A 19,924-nucleotide genomic window follows, 5' to 3' on the forward strand; every position below is an offset into this window, starting at 1 on the left:
AACAAACAAGTCCATGTATGCTGGCCAGTTTATGTCTGCAGAATGCAGCTTCTATGAGGCCATGTTCTGGAAGGCGGTTCTGGAGGACAGACAAGTCCAGAGGAGGAAAGCATTTGATTGGTTGCAAACCTTGCATAGCTCATTGAGCTTCTTCCTGCTGGGCATGTTGGTTTGACTGTTGTAACTTTGTTGAGGCTTTTCCAGTCTTTTTCTGGAGTAACACCCTATTCATCTACTTCTAATTCTTTCTTCATCTTAACAATGAAATGCAAGTGGATACTTTTTTAGTTCTTTTCTGTTGGGATCAGTATCTCTGCTTTCGCCTCCACCCCCCATTTTGGAAATACTCTCAGAGTAGTCCGGCAGAGAAACAAGTTGACTTAATCTTGGACCTAGGATTATAGTTCATTCCTTAATCCTAAAACTCTGAATAGCTCACAGGAGCATTATAATGCAGTGCTGGGAGGCATCAGCAAAAATATAGTAGTCTGGCTTCTTGAAGTGAGCTAACTGTATGCTAGATCCATGCTTCCCGACCGTTTCAGATCTCGGTGCCCATAAAAACTGCTCGTGTTTGTCTAGTAACTGGGGCAGAGATGAGGCTTCTGGGGGCAGAGGTGGCCAGCGGGTGCCTCCAACCACACGGAGGCCGCATGGGTCCTTGAGACACGTACCTCGTCACCTCTCACTCATTACACCGGTGGAAGAGTCTGTACTAAGTCAGCCCTGTTCATTGAGGGTCCTTCAGACCCCAGCCTGTGCCAGACCTGAAGCAGTAGAATTAGAAAAGAAAACTTTCTGGATGAGTAGAGACAACAGTAGCAACCACCGCTTCTCACTACAAGGCCTGTGCCAAGGGTTATGCAGGGACTGGCTTTTTGTGAGCCCCTGTGATGGGAGTACCACTCCTTTCCCAAGTGCAGTATGGCGGAGCTAGGGGAAGTGGGGCTGGAGAGCACACGAGCCCCTGGGCCTCACCCTGCCATCCTGCCTGCCCTCGACACCTGGAAAATGCACATCCGTAGTCTGATGGGTGAAACAGATCAGACACATGGACGCTGTGAAAGTCCACCAGTTTGGAGTGTGATAAAAACTTGAGTGTGTAAACTTTTGGTTCATAAAGAAGCAGCCTGTGAAATTAACAATTGCATGAGAGAGTTTCAAGAAGGCTTTGGGGGTTTAAAAAGCCTACTTTTTTTATTACATATTTTGAAATATTCTTTTCCTGATACGAAAGTAATGCATATTTATTGTAACAAAAAAAGATTTAAAAAACACGTAGAAGAAAATAAACACTTAAAATCCAACCACGTAGAGACAGCTGCTCTCAATGTTGGCACCCATCTCTCCGGGGCTCGTAGCCAGTAGCCTGTAGGGGGCGCTGCATTGTCTTTAGTTTTCACTAAAACAAGTCTGTTTCCCGTTGGAATAGATTGGGGGTGTAGGGCAGTGTTCCTCTTTAAGAATGCGTGTATGTCCCTCCTTTTCCAGGATGAAGACCTTGCTTGTTTTTCTTTGCATCAGCTACTAAACATTCATTGCCATTTAAAATCTGTTGACTGGTAAACTTGGGCAAAATACCATGTGAAGAAGATTATAAAAGAGTATGCAAGGCATGGTCCTATTTGGGAAATAGATATTTATTTACTGGGGAAAAAGTGTTCAGCAAACATTTCTTTCCTTTGTACTGTTTGCTGCCTCTCAGGTTCTCTGCGGGTGGCTGGATGGGTTTGGAATCGGGGACACATTCGAGTTTGGTATAACTCTGTGCCATACTCAGATTTGTTAGTGAACGTGTTGTATAGACACAGCCAGAAAGCCTCTCTCATCTGGGAGTGAAAAGCAGGGCGTTTTCAGACTTATTTACGGTCCAGGTGCTGGAAACACGAGGTGAAATGAATGCATCCCACACCCTCCTCTCCTGTTCCAGGAAGGCGTTGAAGTGCGTGTGGCCAGGATCTTCAACACCTTTGGGCCACGCATGCACATGAATGATGGCCGGGTCGTCAGCAACTTCATCCTGCAGGCGCTGCAGGGAGAGCCGCTTACGGTAGGTGCCAGCCTCAGAGTACGGGTAGAGGGGTGTGGGGTCGGTGGGGTAGAAAAAGAGTTGGCCGTCTGCCAGCAAGCGACAAAGGAGCAGTGCCTCTTGGTTTGGGCAGTTACTTTCTTGAGGTTGCCCGTTTGCCTTGGGTCCATCCCACTTCCCTTAGTGACAAGGAGGAAGGCACAGGGCTGGAATCCAGAAGAGGAGCAACGGAGCCCTGGTGGCCTTGCTAGTGCGTGGGCTGCAGCCTGGCGCATGCAGACCAGGCCTCAGCGTGCGTCTGCTCACACCAGCCTGCTGGCAAAGACCTTTCCAGATGTTCCCCTGGCCCGTGAGCTGCAGCCAGGGCCATGTGTATCCTCGGTAACCCCTCAGGTTGCTGAGAAGTGAGGTGTCAGGGGCAGGGTTTGGTGGTTTTCTTGGCGATGCCCAGAAGCATGCCCTCTGCTGGTCACAGTCAACCTCGGAGCCTTCTGGAGCCCAGGTTCTGGACCTTGATAGTCTAGGGTCAGTGGTTCAGGTACATTGGGGTGGGCAGCCCATTCCACACACGTCCCCACCATCCCCTGTCCCCTCCTCGGGGAGGAGTGGCCCTCTCCTGCTCTACGAAGGATTTGCTGATTCAGTTTGGTTGGTTTTCTGTGGTTTTGCTGCATTCTGGGTGCTCTCTTCCTCTCCTCCTCCAGCTCTTCTCTTCTCTTGCTTTTCTCGTTCCTCCTCCTCCCGTCTGCCTCCGCGTCCTCTTGCGTCCTCTTGGGCTTAGTGCTGGGCTGGCATCCATATACTTGTTCCCATCTTGTTACTCTAAAAACCGCGGGAGGGTTTGCTCATCAGCTGAGGGGATTCCAAAGGCGAAAGTTAGAGCTCTGCGTCCGTATGTGTCCACCTGTCTGTCTCTCTGTAGAGTAAGTTTACTCTTTTCTGTTCAGTGATGTTCACGTCCATTAATTCACTTCGCTTAGTGCTCACAGCAGATGTGTGGGGCCCGGGTTCTGTTATTAGCCCATTGTCTAGATGGGGAGACTGAAGCGCAGAGGCTGGAGGAGTCACCCAAGCTCACGTGGCCAGACGGTGGCCGCCGGTGGCCGCTTTTGATCACAGTTCTCCGTGGTGCCCCTTTCTTCTTGGGTGGGTTAGCTACCCCGAGGCCAATTCAGAACAAAAAGCTTAGCCTGTTACAAAATGGTCTGCCCCCTGCCACACCCCAGGGTAAGACACACGCTCTAGGCGACCTTTGCCAAACACATTGCAGGGGAGAGGTGAATCCGAACCCCACCTCACTGTGCCAGTGCTGTGCCCCTCTCTCCCCTCCCCCTACCAGCTGCTAGCCTCAGGGCCTGCAGATGGCCATGCCATGGTCACCCTGACTTCTCTCCTTCTCACACCACATACTGCTGCAGTGGTATATAGCCTGGTGGTCTTGCCCTAAGATCCAGGATCCGGCCCTGTCCACCTCTTCTCCCGTTTCCTCCAGGCCTCACTGCCACGAGCCCCCAGTTTATTGCCCCAGCCTCCTAGCCACTCATTCCCCCTGTCGGGGGCTCTCCACCCAGCAGCCAGGGGAGCCTCTGAAGAAAAGTACCAGCTCTGGGGGGCTTTCCCCTTTGCTGGGAGCATGATTCACGGGCCTCCCTGTGCACTCCAGACTCGCCCCTGCTGCTCTGTAAGCTCAGCACCCTGCTCCCACTGTCCCAGGAGCATGCGTTTTCCAGGCATCCCCCTGTTCAGTCATCCTCTCATTAGGGGAGCACTGGCCATTCTGTACGTGATCATGTCCAGTCGCCACGCTACCCCTCCTAACCATGCCTTCTGTTGTTTTCCACTTCTCAGCGCCTGAAATACTATTTTCCCAGCTCCCAATCCCTCTCTTTGAAATCACGAACTGGTTTCATTCATGGCTGTGTCCCCAGCTGCCAGGAGGGTCCCTGGCACCCAGGCAGCATGTGATAAATGCTGGTCAAGCTGAGGATTGGGTCTATAGTGGCCTCTGGCCTTTTTGAGGAGCACAAGTGCCCTGGGGCTTCTTCTGGAAGCAGTGGTCATAGTGTGGCTGCAAGGCGAAGCTGCCCCCCTCATCCATGTCCCCTTCTGCCTGCTGTTTGGGTCCCAAGCGTTTCTGCAGCCCAGCTGCTTGGTGGAGAATTCCTCACCCTCAGGGACGCTCCCGGAGCTTTCTTAGCCACTGCCCTCACTAACTCTCCTCGATCAGAGCTGCTTTGTTTGCAGAGCAGACTGGTAAAAGCCTTCTGAGGCTTCTTGACTGACTGCCTCCTGGGCAGCAGCCAGGGCCCCGGGGTCAGGTGGGCCCGCCCAAGAAAGCACCCATTGTGGGCAGCAGGTGATAACTCATGTGTTGTCGCCTCGTTGCCGGGGACCAAGGAGCCGGGTGGCTGGTACTGTGCAGGGCCGCAGCTAGTCCAAAACATGCCGCATTTCATCTTCTCTAGGCGCCTCTGGTGGCAGGAGTCCTCAGGGAGGCCTTTCAGAAATGTGTGGTCCCTCTTGTCACACAGAATTCCGTGTCCCCTCAGTGTTTTGATGAAGCCGCTCACCCTTCATCCTTTGCTGTCCCATTGAGATGGCATCACTTTCTGTCAGACGGCTCTGTGGAGAAGTTCTGAAGGAGGGGCCGTGTGTCGTGACTCTCCGTCCAGCCCCACTTCGGGAACACTTGGTTTAACTTAGCAAGGAAGGAGAATAGGGAGGTCCATCCATCCTTTCCTGCTCTGTTTCCAGCATGTTCTTTCCAAGCCTAAAGACCTCTGTCATGGCCCCTCAGTGTCCCGCCTTCCCTTTTCCAAGGGGGGTTACTGTCATCACTCGCCTTCCAGCTGCTTTTTCCTGAAGCCCTTTGTTATCTTACCTCAGGGCAGATTTCATTCTTTGGGCCTGTCCCCGCATCTTGAGTCACAGAGGTCTGTCAGGGTCACTCCGGAAGGATTTTGCTGAGTTCTGCAAGTCACGCACAGAAGCTATATACTTGAGCTTGAGCACACAGAAGCTCAGAAAATACTGTGTTCTCGTTTACAAGGTCTAGAAAATAGATGGTACGGTTCAGGGAGAACTAGCTCATTAAGTATATTTTGAAGAGACGGGAGTTCACCATTCAGTCAAAGCCCTCGTGCATGCGTACCCGTGTGAGCATTATGGTTTAATTCTGTCTCATCACCTTATCGTGACTTATTCCAGTTTGCAGATGAGAGAGAACAACTTGATTGAGGTGAATTTTTCCAGATGTGATAGAATTGGGGTTTGAGTCATGGTCTGTATCTTTTAAAAAAGCCTTGCTGTATTTTCTAGAGGGAGATTTTGGAGAAACCATACTTCTTAGACCAAAGTCTACATCTTATTTACCCTTTGTATCTGCATTGTGGTATTGGAAGTGATCCCTAACTTTGGGCCGTCATTCATGGAGGCACTTGAGGCCCAGCTGTGGGGATGGGGTTGGCATAGTGCTCCCCATGCTGACCTACAGTACTCCCCATGCCACCCCGCCCCTTCCTCCCTCCATGTTCCCTATGCTCCCGGGGAAGCTCCCTGTGCTCTGTGCTCCCCTGTGGTGCTCCCCTGCAGTTCTCCTTGTGCTGCCTCCTGTGCAGGGTATCTGCAAAAGGTGCTCCTAAGGGCCTTTAGTCCCTGGACCTGAAGGGAGCAGCCTGAGCTTCCCCTGTCGACGGCTGCCTGCAGTTCAGCTCTAGGTCCCTCAAGCCTTGTGACGATGTTGTCAGGTAGTGAGGGGTGCCTGAACACAGCCTGGCCCTCTGGGCATCACTCCCCACCCGCCCCGCCGCCTCCCACCCAGAAGGACGCTTGGAACAAGGCAGCTGTGTGAAACCCTCCACAAATGCCAATTAATTCAGTCTTCAGGAGTTTTTTGGGGCTTCCCAGTATAAGACTCTAACCCTCTGGGTCTCTGACAGTTTGTGACATTCAAGCCACTGAATGTCACCAGCATGATTCTCTTGTTCCTTTCATTGAGAAGGTGATTCTTCAGAGTCCTAACCCTGGCAGCCCTCTCACTTCCCCCTGGCTGTGGGCTCAGCCAGCACACAGCACTGAGTCATGTTCCTTCTGACACATCCGATGGGACGGAGCGCTGCCCCCGCATGTTTGTGGGCTCAGCTCCCGGGCATCATAGCTTGGAGGCCTGATGGGAGCTAACACCAAGCCTTCATTGTTGCTCTGCAAGGGCAGTGGGCTCTCTGTGAATGCTGGCAGCCCACAGCCGCAGACCCCCTGGCCAGGCATGGTGGGAAGGTGCAAAGAAAGGAGACAGAGGAGTCTGTCTTAGGAGTCCTCAGGGACCCTAAGCACACCCAGGAACGGCAGGTCCATGCAGGGAGCCAGAAGCATAGCTCCACACCCACACACCTGTGGGTTAAGGATGATGTACACCAGGCTGCTGATGGGTATCGTCCAAATCTGATGCTTTATAATGAGACGGGAGAATGGCTCAGTGCCAGCTTGCCATGGGCCACAGTTGACAGCTGGAGCTACAGGCGGTTCTGAAATTATTGATGCAGGGGGTGAGGAAGAGATTCCTGAACTTGGAGTCACGGTAGGTTTTCTCTCCTGGACGCTGGGTGCTGCAGTGCTCAGAGCTCTCGTGACCTTATCTGTAACAAAGTTGTACAGAAAATAACACAGGTATCCCACCTGCAGGGCTCCTCAGGTGCAGGTGGATTTCCAGGATGATGCAGTGGTGGGCAGACCTCCCCCACCCCAATCCTCCTTCCTACATACTGGGTCTGTGGTTTCCTTTCTGACTTGCCCAAAGGTATCAGAAGGGTTAGCAAGACCAGGCAGTGGGCTTCTGGCAGAACTGCCAAGGAAGGATGAGTGTGCTTCTGAGAGGCTTGTTCACCTTTCTTCAGTGTTCCTGTGCGGAGTTTGGCTGTTGCACTTGTGTCTTGCAGACAGAAGCCTCTGTAAGTCAGTTCCCCAGCCTCTTCTTGCGGGGGGGGCCTCTGCCTAAGTAGGTAAAGCCGATGCCCCTATGACATTGGTGTATATGTGAATGCTTATTAAGATAACAAAAGCAGCCTGGACTCCTGGGTGGCTCAGTCGGTTGGGCATCTCTCTTTGGTTCAGGTCATGATCCCAGGGTCCTGGGATCAAGTCCTGCATTGGGCTCCTGCTCAGTGGGGAGTCTGCTTCTCCCTCTGCCTGCCATCCCCCTGCTTGTGCTTGCTCTCAACCCCCAACCCCTGTGTCAAATAAATAAAATCTTTAAAAAAAAAAAAAAAAAAGATAACAAAAGTAGCCTTCCAAACCTGCTTTTAAAAAAATGAAAAAGGCAGCGGGTACCTATGAGGCATTTTTTTCTTCCCTTTCTTGTTCCTTTCCATTTGCTTCTCCAGTCTGGTGACCTGAGCTCCTAGGGAGCCTTCTTGGAGAGCAAGGCCACTGGGGGCTGGTATGTGCTGTAGAGCTGTTGGCGTCTGGCTCCTCTTTGGCATCAGGTGGCCAATGACAGGAGGCACCAGTGTTGTTCTGTTCTAGGCGTGGATTTCAGGATGTTCTAGAAGGCAGTCCCTCCTCCCTGCTGCTCCCTTTCCACCAGTGCAAGCAAGCAAACAAAAATCCCCTGGCTCCTTCCTTCTGTGTAAGGATGAAGGAGAGCCTCAAAGACCCTCTGCCTCAGTCTCTCCATTCTAAGCAAGTGGCATACACTGCAGACCCCACAAAACTGTTGTTCAGTACGTGTTTGTGGAGCGTTGGTGGTATGCGGGGTGCCTGGGGCGCAGGTGAATCGGACACCGTGCCTGTCCCCGGAGTTCACCGTGGGAAGCGAGTATGAGTGACAGGGTCTGGAGGAGGGGAGGATGGCTGAGCACAGAGGACAGAGCCCTTCATTCTGGCTGGCGGAATGAGCCAGAGAAGTGCCACCAGGAGAGAACATTTAGACAAGAGGTCTGTGGAGGAAAGGACCTGAGTACAGGCGTGGAGATGTGGCAACATACAGGGGACACAAGTGGAGCACGAGGGCCTCCCCCTTCCTTCTTTCCATCACCTCGTCTCCTGTCCAGAGTTTCCTGGTCATCTCAGACTCGGCTGCATGTTAGACTCATACAGGGCTGTCCAAGTAGCGAGATGCCCACCGCCTCCTCCCTAGAGATTCTGGGCTAGTCTGAGCGCCCAGCTGTTCTGATGGGCAGTCAGGGTATAGGACTCAGGTTCTAGGTACTGCCTCCTGCTTGCATGTGCGTCTGTCACCCTTCTGGGCTAACGTGATCCCCGCCACGTCCTAAGACCGTAACAGATGCCAACTCCTTCCACTACTGACTTGGAAGACAGACCGGAATGTGGATGCACGCACTGTCCCACTCTCAGGGCATAACTCGGAAGTATTGAGTGAGTTGTGGCATCACTGGCCCTTCGGCCTCAGTTCTGAGGTCAGTCTGTGCCCCTGGAGTTTTAAGGAACCTCGTTTTCCCATGACAGTGTGGCTTTCTCTGGAGGCTTAACTGTTGCTCTCCTCCTAGGTGTACGGGTCTGGGTCGCAGACGAGGGCGTTCCAGTACGTCAGGTAAGGCAGCTGGCGTCCGCACTGCTTCCGGCAGGTGGTGCAGACCAGACGGCCCACATCTGTTGGATATGTGCATTATTTTCGCATCTCTACCATGGCATGGTTAAAAGTCCATTTTAATTTTCAGGTGGGAAAGCCCTTGGGGTTCTCTGTTTAAAAGGTAAAATTTTAGGGGCTCCTGCCTGGCTTAGCTGCTGGAGCATGAAATTCTGGGTTGTGAGTCCAAGCCCCAGGTTGGGTGTAGAGATTACCTAAAATCTTTAAAAAAAAAAAAAAAGAAGAAGAAGGTGTACATGTAAGTCTGTGCCATTTATGACTCATGTGCTGATCTTTTACTGCCCCCTAGTGTTTCTTAGGGAAACTTGCCCAGTTTCTGAGGGCGACTTGATTCCAGATCACACCAGTTGGACAGCTGTCCTTAATCTAAACCCAGCAAACCTACAGGTGCTGAAGTCAGACCCACTTTAAAAATGGCTTTCTGGGGCGGGGGAGATTGTCCTCATTAAGGGAAAGATAATGTAGACCGTCCTCATGTCAGATTTTATGTGGATGAGATTTTATGCGGATAAAAATAGAGTTGAAAACCTCTTCTCATAGTCACGGTGATAATTATTATCCTTTTCTCATTAACCCTCCTAAATCTCGTGTGCTTGTTGGTCAGTTCAGTTGGTGACATTTTAAAATGCAGTTTGAGTTCTGGGAAAAGAGTTTATATAAACTATATCACTATAATCACTTGCATAGAACAAAATATTTCCCCCCATGACACTGTTACTATGGATTCTGTACAGGTTTCTGATAACCTGAATCATTGTAAAATCCAGTTCTGTGTTTTCACCTTGTAACATAAATACCCAGGAATGCCTGTCAGTTGGAAAATGCTGCTCCTGCTATGTCCTGAGGCCACCCCAGGGTCCTGTAACCGTGAAGTGGTGCAGTGGCGGTGCACATCTGGGCCACCTCAGCCACAGCGACCACGTAGACTTCTGTCGGATTATGTGAGAATCCAGGGGAGAAGTCTCTTTGAGAAAAAGAACTGCTAGCAAATAATAATAATAATTAATTAATTAATTAAAATTTAAAGCAGCCACTGTGGATTTTTCCCCCCAAAGTGTCATTCGTCACATTTAGTCTGAAAGAAAGCTATGAATAAACATATATCACAGTCAGTGTTTTTTCCTCCCCAGCCATGAGTGTCTTGCCAAGCAGGACACAAAACCCCAGGGGTAAAATAAAACTGGCATACTTTGGTGTCTGAATATCTCAAGAAGAGACTTAACCAGAAAATACCAGGATCCCTCTAGGGCTGTTTTCATTTCAAGGCACTTACCCCGGGAACCATGTGCTCCAAGACAAGGCATCAAGTCACGTTTCTGTATCTGGACCATCTTAACAGGACTTTTTGTATTGAGTACTATCTTCTCATAATAACACACTTTCACCCACATAACTCCCCCTCCCCCGGTCTGCACATCATGAGGGAGTTGTGCAGTCGTCTGTCAGTTCCACCTTACTGGTGGTCCCCAAACTTCTCTGGCTAGGACAGCTTGTGAGGCGTCAGAGAGAAGGCAGTAAGCGGCAAAGCAGTTAGAGCTCCCTCTCCTTAACTGTGCTCATTGACTTCAAAGGCAGCACATGCAAAATTTATTTAAAAGCAGACTTTCTCTGCTGGTATTTAAAACGTGTTAAGAATTCAGTGATGCAGAGGCTGCACCCCAGCCCCACTCAGGGGCGAACATGCCTGCAGTGCGCGCCCTGCCGTCGGGTGCTTCTAGGATGGACCAGGCTCGCACAGCTTTCCCGACTTCCTGGTTTTGTTATTCAGGACTCCACTGAGATAATGTACAGTTTTGCTAGTTTTAAGAAGCTGGGGTTTTTTAAGAAACAATTAATTTTGTAGTTAAAAGTGCACAATGTCTGAGTCTCCAATTCCCTCACTAAGTTAACTGCTTCCAGAATCCACAGTTGCCTTGAAGCGGCATTTCCCGGCTCCTGAGGTCCGGGTGACCATACCATACGCATTCACATCTTGGCATGACTGTGTCTGATGTTTTCCCGGGCAGGTTACAGCCTCATCCCCATAACAAAGGCATGCTGTCCTCTTTTTTTTTTTTTAAAAAGTCACTTTGTCAAAATGACACTTTTAAAGAGCTTCAGGTTAAATGGGTGTGATCTATGCAATTTTGACCTTAAAAGTTGCCATTTCGATTATATAAAAGCTATGCCCCCCCACCCCCATTTCCATATTAAAATGGATTGTGGATGCTGGTGAATGGCAGCTTTTAATGTCTTCTGACGAATATGCAGAGACTTGTGCTATATGAGACATGTTGTACTAATTACTAATTACTAATACTAATTACTGCCATCGTGATGAAGTGACTTTTTTTGCCGGTTTCTAGAAAAGTCCTCTGGAGTCAGCAGTTACTCGAATCTGTGCTTGACCTATGAGACTGGAACGGACTTTAGGGATGTTCACTTAAAACACCCAATCATCAGAAACAAAAATTCAGAAAATAATTTGTTTGCCAAATATCCCATCCCACCCCACCCCCAAATTTTTTTTCTCGGACAAAAAGGAAAGCAAAAACAGGTTGTTTTGAAGTTGACCATAGCAACCTGCTCCTTGCTGGTAATGGAGGAGGAGGGGAAGGTTTCAGCACAGACTGCGTTTGGATCAGCAGAACAGAGCTTTCAGAGCCTTCTGAGAAGTACGGCTGACGGAAAGCAGACGTAGAGAACAAGCTCGTGAGCAGCAGTGAGGTGTCATTTTTACGAAGTAACTTTTTTTTGACAGAGCCACACTTTAAAAGCCTCTGAAAATAAGAACCAAACCTTGGTAAGCGAACGTTTGCTTACTTCTCTTCACCTCCATGGCCCCGTCGGTCACGATTCATCTGAAACACCCAGATCGCCGTCCGTCCCGTGCGAGGAGTCTCGGGGGGCGGCAGGGGGCTCAGGGGGGAATCGAAGGTGAGGGCGTAGGGAGCAGCGGTCCGGTTGATTTCAACACTGTGTTGTTTGGCTTTATCTGTGATTTACCAGTATGAGAATTACATACTGGAGCGCACTCATTTCAGTGGGTTGGAACTGTTGTTTTTTTTTTTTAATCATTGCTTTTTCATATGGACCAGCTACGTGGGCTCACGTTTAAACATCAGAAGCTGTATTAACACCATCTTTTGGGGGCGTTTGTCTCTTTTATTTCTATTCTTCGGTCGTTAAAGGGTTTCAGAAATAGACGGAAGTAAAGAACTTGCCCATTTCGCTTCCATTCCCGTTTCCCGTTTAGCCATCTACACCCCACACGCTGCGAGCGAATCCCAGACCTCATATCATCACCCATGAATACCTGAGCATTCCCAACCCCGCTTATTTGCAGGATTTTGTTTTGGCATCGGCTTTCCATGTGGGGTTTGGTTCTCTTCTGGGAGGTGGCGCGGGTCTGCGGCGGGCGGTGCCTGACCCAGCCTTCCGTTCTCTTCCAGCGATCTGGTGAACGGCCTCGTGGCTCTCATGAACAGCAACGTCAGCAGCCCGGTCAACCTGGTGAGTATGGCCGCGCCTCCCACCACGACCCCCCCGCCGGAACAGGCCGGAGTTTCGTGCTTTTATGAAACCATGAAGAGCCACAGCCTTTGCTTTATTTGCATGCGTGTGTTTGCTTGCTGAATGGTAGAGGGGGAGAAACCCCAGATCCGTGTGTGCCAAGGAGTAGCACGTCTGCTCAGCATGCGTGAGTGTTTATCACCATCATCCTGAAGGGCCTGGGTCTAAGCATTTGTGAAAGCCTTTGATGACAGTCCATAGACGGTTTTTGTGTGCGTTCCTTTCTCTGTTGTTTGGTGTCATCTGATCTCCCTGAGAATTAAGTGAGCTTTAGATCGAGGAGGTTAAGAACGTTTCCCAGGTTCTGATCATGTCTGCAGTTCAGCCGCCTGTTCGGGGCTCCTTTGTTGCTTCTTCCTTCATGGCTTCCTAGGGCCCCAGAGTCTCCCTGTTGGAGGGATCATAATGTTCTTTTGCTCCGTGTTTCTATGCGCTTGTATTGCTTGGTGAATGTGTGTCTCTTCAAAGGACTTTATTCTGTCTCTGGCCAGTTCTCACCGGCAGGAAGCATTTCCTTACATTTAGAACTAAAATCTCGTTTTCTGTGAGCTACCCACTGGCCTTACTTCTCAGGGTGGGGGCCATTCAAGCTAGTCCAGTGCAGCCACAGTTGGGTAACTTCCCAAGGATTGGGAAGGCAGGGTCATGCCCTCTGAGTCTCCTCCTCCCCAGCTCTCAGCCAGAGTTCGTGTTCTTGTCTGGAGTCCTCTTACCCTCTCACTCCCTGTCCTCTGAAGAGCTTCACTCCATCTGATTGAGAACGTGAAGTGTCCAGTGCAGACTGCCCATCATTCTAGATGTTCTGCTCCTGCCAGTGGCCCTGACATTAGCGTATCAGGAGCCATCCCCTCCCCTTGGCAAACCTGGGAGTCAGCTTCAGGTTCTTCTCCCAAAAACCACATCTCCAGCTTCCTACAAGGTTTTAAGGTCCACAGGGGTGGCCATGCCTGCTGATTCCTCAAAACCACTTTACTCAAAAACCTCTCTCTGTAACCAGCAATTGGAAACATGTTCTGTTGCATCCGTTTTCACTGAGTTGGGAGGGAGTTCTTAAGAAATAGGAAAGTGGAGGTGTAACTCCCTTGTTGGGCTGTTGACCGCTTCTTTGTGCACTTCTCCAGAAACATGAAATTAGAAATAGAATGAGACATGTCTTGGGCTCAGTTTCTTCCGAGCATTTACCTGCCTGTCACTGTCAAGGCCATGCCACCTTCACCTGGCTGTTGCTCCAGGCCCTTTAAAATGTGGGTGTTATCAGTGATGTCCCCCACTCCCCAAGGAGCCACAGTCTTTTCTTTAGATACTGGGTTCCTTCTTTCTTTCCAAGGGGGCCTTGACACAGGGCCCTTTGAGAACTCCCATGCCTGGTAGAAACCTGTTCTCCAAAGTCTGAAGAGTGTCTGCGGATAGCCCTGACAAGGATGGGCCCCTCCCTCCCACGTTTCCATCGCTGCGCTTTGCAAGTCAGTCCTTTCTTGGTGCTCATATGTAGGACCTGGTCCCTTCCAGCTTCAGGCCAGACCAGGAAGTTGGAAGTGCAGCGTATGTGGGACACCTGTTTGTCACACTTGATGGTGGTCTCTTACGAGGGGGGAGGGGGTGGCAAGTAAGAGTAGCAGCATTGGGAAGGGAAGAGGGCAAGTGGCCGCTGTCTTGTGTGATGCAAGGAAGGAGAAAAATGGCTTTTTTTGATGTCCCCTAAGGGCATGCTCACACTATAAACCACATGGAGGCTTTCTCTCTGGCTACCCGGAGCCCTCATCTGCCGAGTGCATTTCAATTCCTTTACTGCTCCCACGTGCAAGTTTGCAAGTCTGTTACTGCTTAAGTTGTTGACACAGTGCACCCCGAGGGAATTATATTGTCTTAGGAGGGCTCATGTTGCAGACCTAAACTTGTATGCAGAGTAACAATGCAGTTACAGTAACGTTAGATCCGGAAATTGACCTGCCTCTTGGTACACACATGTACTGTACATGTACCGTGTGTCCATATTAGAAGCTCCTGACCTAGCCGAGGGGCATTCTTGTCAACAGACACTTCGTCTAGAGGGCAAAAGCAGGACCAGACACAGTTTAGCCCTTCACTGGGTGGATCAGTCATCATCCCGATCAGGAAGTGCCCAAGGAAACACGAAGAGGCAGGAGCCTTCCGATTTTCCAAGATGCCGGAGTCAGCCTGTGGGTGCTTGGAAGACATGCATGTGGTTTGTGTGGCGGTCTCTGCTGTTGGGATTACACTTATAACCAGCAACCATTTCTTCCTTAGGGGAACCCGGAAGAACACACAATCCTAGAGTTTGCTCAGTTAATTAAAAGCCTTGTTGGTAAGTAAGACCAAATGAATGAAATTGGCTGCACTCACCCTATCAGCTAATAACAACCTGATTAGAAAATGTGTAATTAATACGAGCTAATTGAATTGGATAAAAAGCAGAACTTTATCAGGAACACTTAATTGTCTTCTGATTCTTTAATTAAGTAATGGAAAGATAACGATGCAGGGGTTGGGTTGTGTTCACAAGCACATCAGCAGGTGGGGGTGGAGTGGGAGTAGATTTGTTCTGGGTGTTTGAGGTGGGACTGTGTAGACCACACAGGTGACAAGTGTTTGATTTCCAAACATCGGCAATGATGACAATGAGATTTCGAAGAGCTAAGCGGGAGTGGTACCCAGTACCAGCTTGTGTGTTTCTGATGGAATCTGTTGGCAACTTTCAAGTTCTTGGCAGTGCCAGCCAACATGGCCGTGACACGTTGGCAGCAGTGTAGACACTGGAATAACCCCAGGGGCGGGCTCTGAAAGTCGTAAGAAGCTTGTGTGTTTCAGACAGCCCTCGTGTTGCACATACACGCGGGGTGAGCCCTTCGTCACGTCAGCAGGCTTACTAGAGCTCTGGGAAGTCTGGCTCTTGGGGAGGGTGCTTTGTTTTCCATGCTTGATCAAGACATTTGATACAGGACACAACCAGATTGGAGTGTGGCTCCCTAGACTAGACTGGGGTAAGCCTGATGGAGGACGTTCTGCTTGGCCCACACCCCTGCTTAGCTGAGTTGATTCTTCGGGGCTGTCCTTCCTGTCTCGGAGCTGTCATCTACCAGCATGTTCTTATCAGCTCTGGACACTTGGACAGGAAGGGGGCTGGTCTTCCTCAGTCATAAATCGTGTCACCCCAGCAGCCTCCCCAAGACTGCTTCCCCAGCTTTCCCACTCTGGGTCTAACCTGTCTCATCCCAGGTAAGGCAGGGATGTGCTCAGATAACAGTTTGTCCAGGAACTAGGCTATCCAAAACCTCTACCCCTAGTGGGGAGCCGGGGCTAGCATCTTTGGCGTCACCCAGACGCTTATTAGAAATGCAGAATCACACACCCCACCTGTGTCTTCCAGATCAGAATCTGCATCTTGATAAGATCCTCAGGCATTAATAATCACTGTGCTTCTATGAAAGGCTGAGTAGCATGCCACCCTGAACTGCAGAGGCTTACAATAGCAACTGCTGTGTTTTCTGTGGTTCTGTGCTCAGGGCTGGCCTCCGCTGGGGGGTTTCTCCTTCAGGTCTTTGCTGGTGGTCCCTCGCGTGGCTTCCTTCTGCTGGCCAGCAGGGTCTGGGCCCCGCTAGGATGCTGGACAAGCCAGGCTCTCTGTCCTGCTGCACGTGGTCTCTGCAGCAGGGTAGCTGGACATCTTACATGTTGGCTCAGAGCTCCCACCTGCAGGTGCAGAAAGGGTTAAGTCTTCCATAAGGTATAAGCCAGGAACTGGCCCACGGTCATTTCCTCCTGCTCTCTACTTGGTTAAACAAGATGACAGGCCACTTCCAGACCAGGGGCTCCTGCAGTGCATGACTGCCTCAGGTGTGGCTCCCTCGGGCCATCGTCATCACAGGTGACTGCACACGACATTTGCCACTTTTACTGACTTGGAGTCTGGCTCTGTGCGCGTGCCTGCTGTGTTAGCTGATGATGGGTGGTCTGCCCGGGGGCCGGCAGCTAGGGAGCCCTGCCCTTTTCCTCGGGAGTGACTGCCTCTCACCCAGTTCTCTTGTGGCCAGAGGTCCAGTCCCCCATGTGACTCAGTGGCTCCGTGGGAAATGCATTCTGTCCCCTCCAGGCAGTGAACAAGGCAGCCTTGTTCACTGCCTGGAGGGGGTTTCACTTTGAGGATTACAGTGAAAGTCCCCACCTGGAGTGGTTTGTGCTTCACTTACCTTTCTTTTCTCTTAACGCAGGTAGTGGAAGTGAGATTCAGTTTCTCTCAGAAGCCCAGGATGACCCACAGAAAAGAAAACCAGACATCAGAAAAGCGAAGATGATGCTGGCGTGGGAGCCGGTGGTGAGTGCAGGGCCCCGTGCTGCCCCATCGACAAAGGCCCACGACAGGTCCTTGCAGGCACTAGCGTGCTTGGGCGGACAGGATGCAGGGTTTTCTCCAGCCTGTTCTGTGGCTTCTTGTTTTGTGTGTGTCATTCTGTGATGGAGACACGGGAGCCCACTGTGGAGTCTGCTTTTGTAAACTTGCACATGCACACGGCTTACTCCGTGAAAGAAGTGTCCCGGGCAATGGCCGTGTGCTCTCTGGGTCACCTTGACTGACCTGCCGGTCTCCACTTGGCCCAGGATGTCCTTGGACATGCAGGGCTGGGCGAGGTTGCTGTGGGAACCGGGGCAAGCAGGGTCACCCCAGTTCCCAGGAAGGCGGAACTCCAGGTTGGAAGGGTGAGACACCATAGGCCAGGGAGCAGTGACCCTCCATACCTTTCTGTTGCTCCTAGACTAAGTTAGACTCCTTGTGGCCTGCGGGGAAATGCACCAAGAGTAGAGTGCATCCCGCAGGTAGATGGGAGATACCCAGGGAAGCATAAGTTACTCAAGAGGTGGCATAAGAATTAGGCTTAAATACCATCTTAATAGGGATGAGGGGTATGTAGTCCTTTTAGAGGAGAGTAGATGATTTTTAAGAATGGTGAATGGGCCCTTAGAAGAACAGATGGGAGATGAGAGAGCCAGTGACGGTGTACCTGGTGTCCGTGTCTAGTGCCCTCCCCTGCTATGAGAGTCAGTGCTCCCTGGTCGTTGACCCCTCTGGGAGGGGACTCAGGACAGCTGAGTTTCTGTTGGGATAGCCTGTCTCTGGACTTGACAGGTCAGAGGAGTGCAGAGAGAGCCTCACCCTGCACTTGTTCAAGACCCTGACCCCAGCGTGGTCCATATACCAAAAAGCTCCCACAGTCATGTTTTGAGGTGTTCTCTCCTGCTGCCCTCCAGAGAGCTAAGTGAATGGAATCCCACAGTGTTGCGTCTTAAAGAGACTCGAGAGTTCCAGTCCGATCTTTTTTTAACCTGGAACTACAGCTCTGAGGGATCTGAGGGCTACAGGGATTTGTCAAATGCACTAAAAATATGGTCACGCCCAGACCATACCCAAGAACTCCCGCCACACAAAGCAGCAGCAAGTGCACGTGTTCATTTTGAGAAGGCATTTGCCATGGGTCCTTTTATAAGTAGAGCCCCCGTGTTTCAAACAAAATATTTTTTGAAAAGCTAAATGCAAACTCGCTATGTAGTAACTATTGCTTTTGTCTTAGTGAAGTGTGTAGGTTTTTTATTGTTCTGGAGTTTCAATGTGGAACATTCTAACACATTTAGAAGATGAGGCCTCTACCACTAGTTCTCTTCCTGCTTGTTCCAGCTCATTAGTAATTTCTGAGGGATCTTGTCCAAAGAAGCACTTAGTCGTATATCCATCCTGATTCTTCTATTTGTGTCTTTTTGATGGTGCTGTTGAGGCCAATTCATATAGCAAACTGCCTGTATTTAAAATGTACAACTTGGGTAAATTTTGATAGATTTCTCTACCCATGAAACCATCATCACCACCATCAAGGTAACAGATAGAGCCTTCTCCCCCATCAGTTTCCGGGTGGCCCTTGGCAGTGCTCCGCTCCCGACTTCTCCCCTTGTTCTCATGGGCAGCTGTTGGGATTTCCTGTGGGCTTCCATGGTGTCGTCATAGCTTCTTCTCAGACTTGGTCTGTTAGGTCCCTGGGAGTGAATGTCCCGTGGGAGAGTGAGGTGTGTGGGTCACACAGGTGCTTCCCAAGGCACCCTCCCTCCATCATACACTTCCTTCCGAAAGAAAAGCACACACTCGCAGGCATTCTTTTCAGGCGTTCTTTGTGGTTGATTCAAACTGGATAGACCCAAAATCAGCAAGAGGTAGTTCATGGTCTTTGGGAATGAGAGCCTGTCTTCTGTCTGTCAGGGGTGTAATTTGTCAAATCGCCCAGTGCGTTCTGAAAGCAGCTTTGGCAGGACCTTCTCCTGGCGAGCCGCGATGCCGTGTGAGCCTCCCGCGTTGCTGTGAGTGCCTCTGCTGAGGGCAGAGCACTCGTCAGCACTTCTTCCTGCGAAGCCCCGGGGATGTCTGGCGTTTCCTGCATCAGTGACCTTGTCTCTCCTTCCCCCGCCTTCTCTTTAAACAGGTCCCGCTGGAAGAAGGTTTAAACAAAGCCATCCACTACTTCCGTAAAGAACTCGAGTACCAGGCAAATAATCAATACATCCCCAAACCAAAGCCCGCAAGGATAAAAAAAGGACGGACACGCCATAACTGAAAACCTCACTTATCGGGACGGGAGATCCCGTTTCACACTTGATGAGATGTATTTTTTTTTCTTTTTTCTTTTCCTTTTTTTTTTTTTTTTTGTTAAAGAAAGACTTAAACAGGTGTCATGAAGAACAAACTGGAATTTCATTCAGAAGCTTGCTTTAAAGAAATGGATGTGCCTAAAAACTCCCCTCAGAAAACTGCAAATTTTGCCTTGCACTTTTTAAAATCTGTCTTTTTATGTAAAATAGGGTAGATGCATCTTTGCGTATTTTCACGTTTTTTATCTTGCTATGAGAGCATATGTCGTGACTGTCATTGACAGTTTTATTTACTGGTTTCTTTGTGAAGCTGAAAAGGAACATTAAATGGGGTGAAAAATGCCAATTTTATTTATAAAAGTGGGTACTTATAAATGAGACATTATACTATGCATAAAGACAAAAACAAACAAACAAACAAAAAATTTAGCAGGATTGTCAGGTGGGTGACACACCGGCATTTATTCTTCAGGCAGATGAAAGAATTCTGTTTGAGAGCTTTATGTTTCTTTTAATTCAGAATTTTTCCAAGGTCTAGTTTTTAGTTGCAAACTTGACTTTGAAATACTTCCGTTGGTTATCACGATCAAGGATATTTGAAATCACTACTGTGTTGTGCTGCGTATTTGGGGCGGGGGTGGGGGGACAAAGTTAACGTATTCTTGGTTAAAAGTGGTTAAATATGCTATTTTAATAAAATATTGGAACACACTGGCAGTTTTAAAGGTTGGCTCTCTGCTTCGCACAGTGTATTGTTGGATTGCTGAAAAAAATACTGTAGAATTTAAAGGAAAACTCCGAAAACATCAAGGCTGGTATAGGTAACTTGATGAGTGGGTGTTAAAAGCACTGCTCTGCTCCTGAGGCTGAATCTGCATATCATATTCACTGCTGCGTGGAGAGACTTTTCCAGTCCCACCCAGGGTTTGAATCGCTGCATGTCCTTCCCTGGCAGCACAGAGCAGATGGAGAAAAAGAAGGGCCATTTGTTATAAAATCTGTAAACGAGGCACATTGAGAGAAAACTTTGAGAGCTTTTGCTTTCATTAAGAATTCTTTCAAGCTCTTGCGTTAGGATTTTCATACTCATT

At 49.7% G+C, this 19,924-nt stretch overlaps 1 protein-coding gene across 6 annotated transcripts in view; it reads left to right on the forward strand.

Moving 5' to 3' along the window:
• UXS1 (UDP-glucuronate decarboxylase 1) overlaps nucleotides 1-19,548 on the forward strand; it is a 96,434-nt gene extending 76,886 nt beyond the window's left edge. For all 6 annotated transcript variants that reach the window (XM_032351669.1, XM_032351670.1, XM_032351672.1 and 3 more), the window contains 6 exons: nucleotides 1,931-2,050; nucleotides 8,533-8,576; nucleotides 12,065-12,125; nucleotides 14,454-14,511; nucleotides 16,415-16,518; nucleotides 18,668-19,548. In XM_032351669.1, the coding sequence (XP_032207560.1) occupies nucleotides 1,931-2,050; nucleotides 8,533-8,576; nucleotides 12,065-12,125; nucleotides 14,454-14,511; nucleotides 16,415-16,518; nucleotides 18,668-18,799 (519 nt within the window). In that variant the 3' untranslated portion in view covers nucleotides 18,800-19,548. The remainder of the gene's footprint in view (nucleotides 1-1,930; nucleotides 2,051-8,532; nucleotides 8,577-12,064; nucleotides 12,126-14,453; nucleotides 14,512-16,414; nucleotides 16,519-18,667) is intronic.
• Nucleotides 19,549-19,924: the final 376 nt, after the last annotated feature.

Source organism: Mustela erminea, chromosome 7 (assembly GCF_009829155.1).
Source record: "Mustela erminea isolate mMusErm1 chromosome 7, mMusErm1.Pri, whole genome shotgun sequence".
Lineage (NCBI taxonomy): Eukaryota > Metazoa > Chordata > Mammalia > Carnivora > Mustelidae > Mustela > Mustela erminea.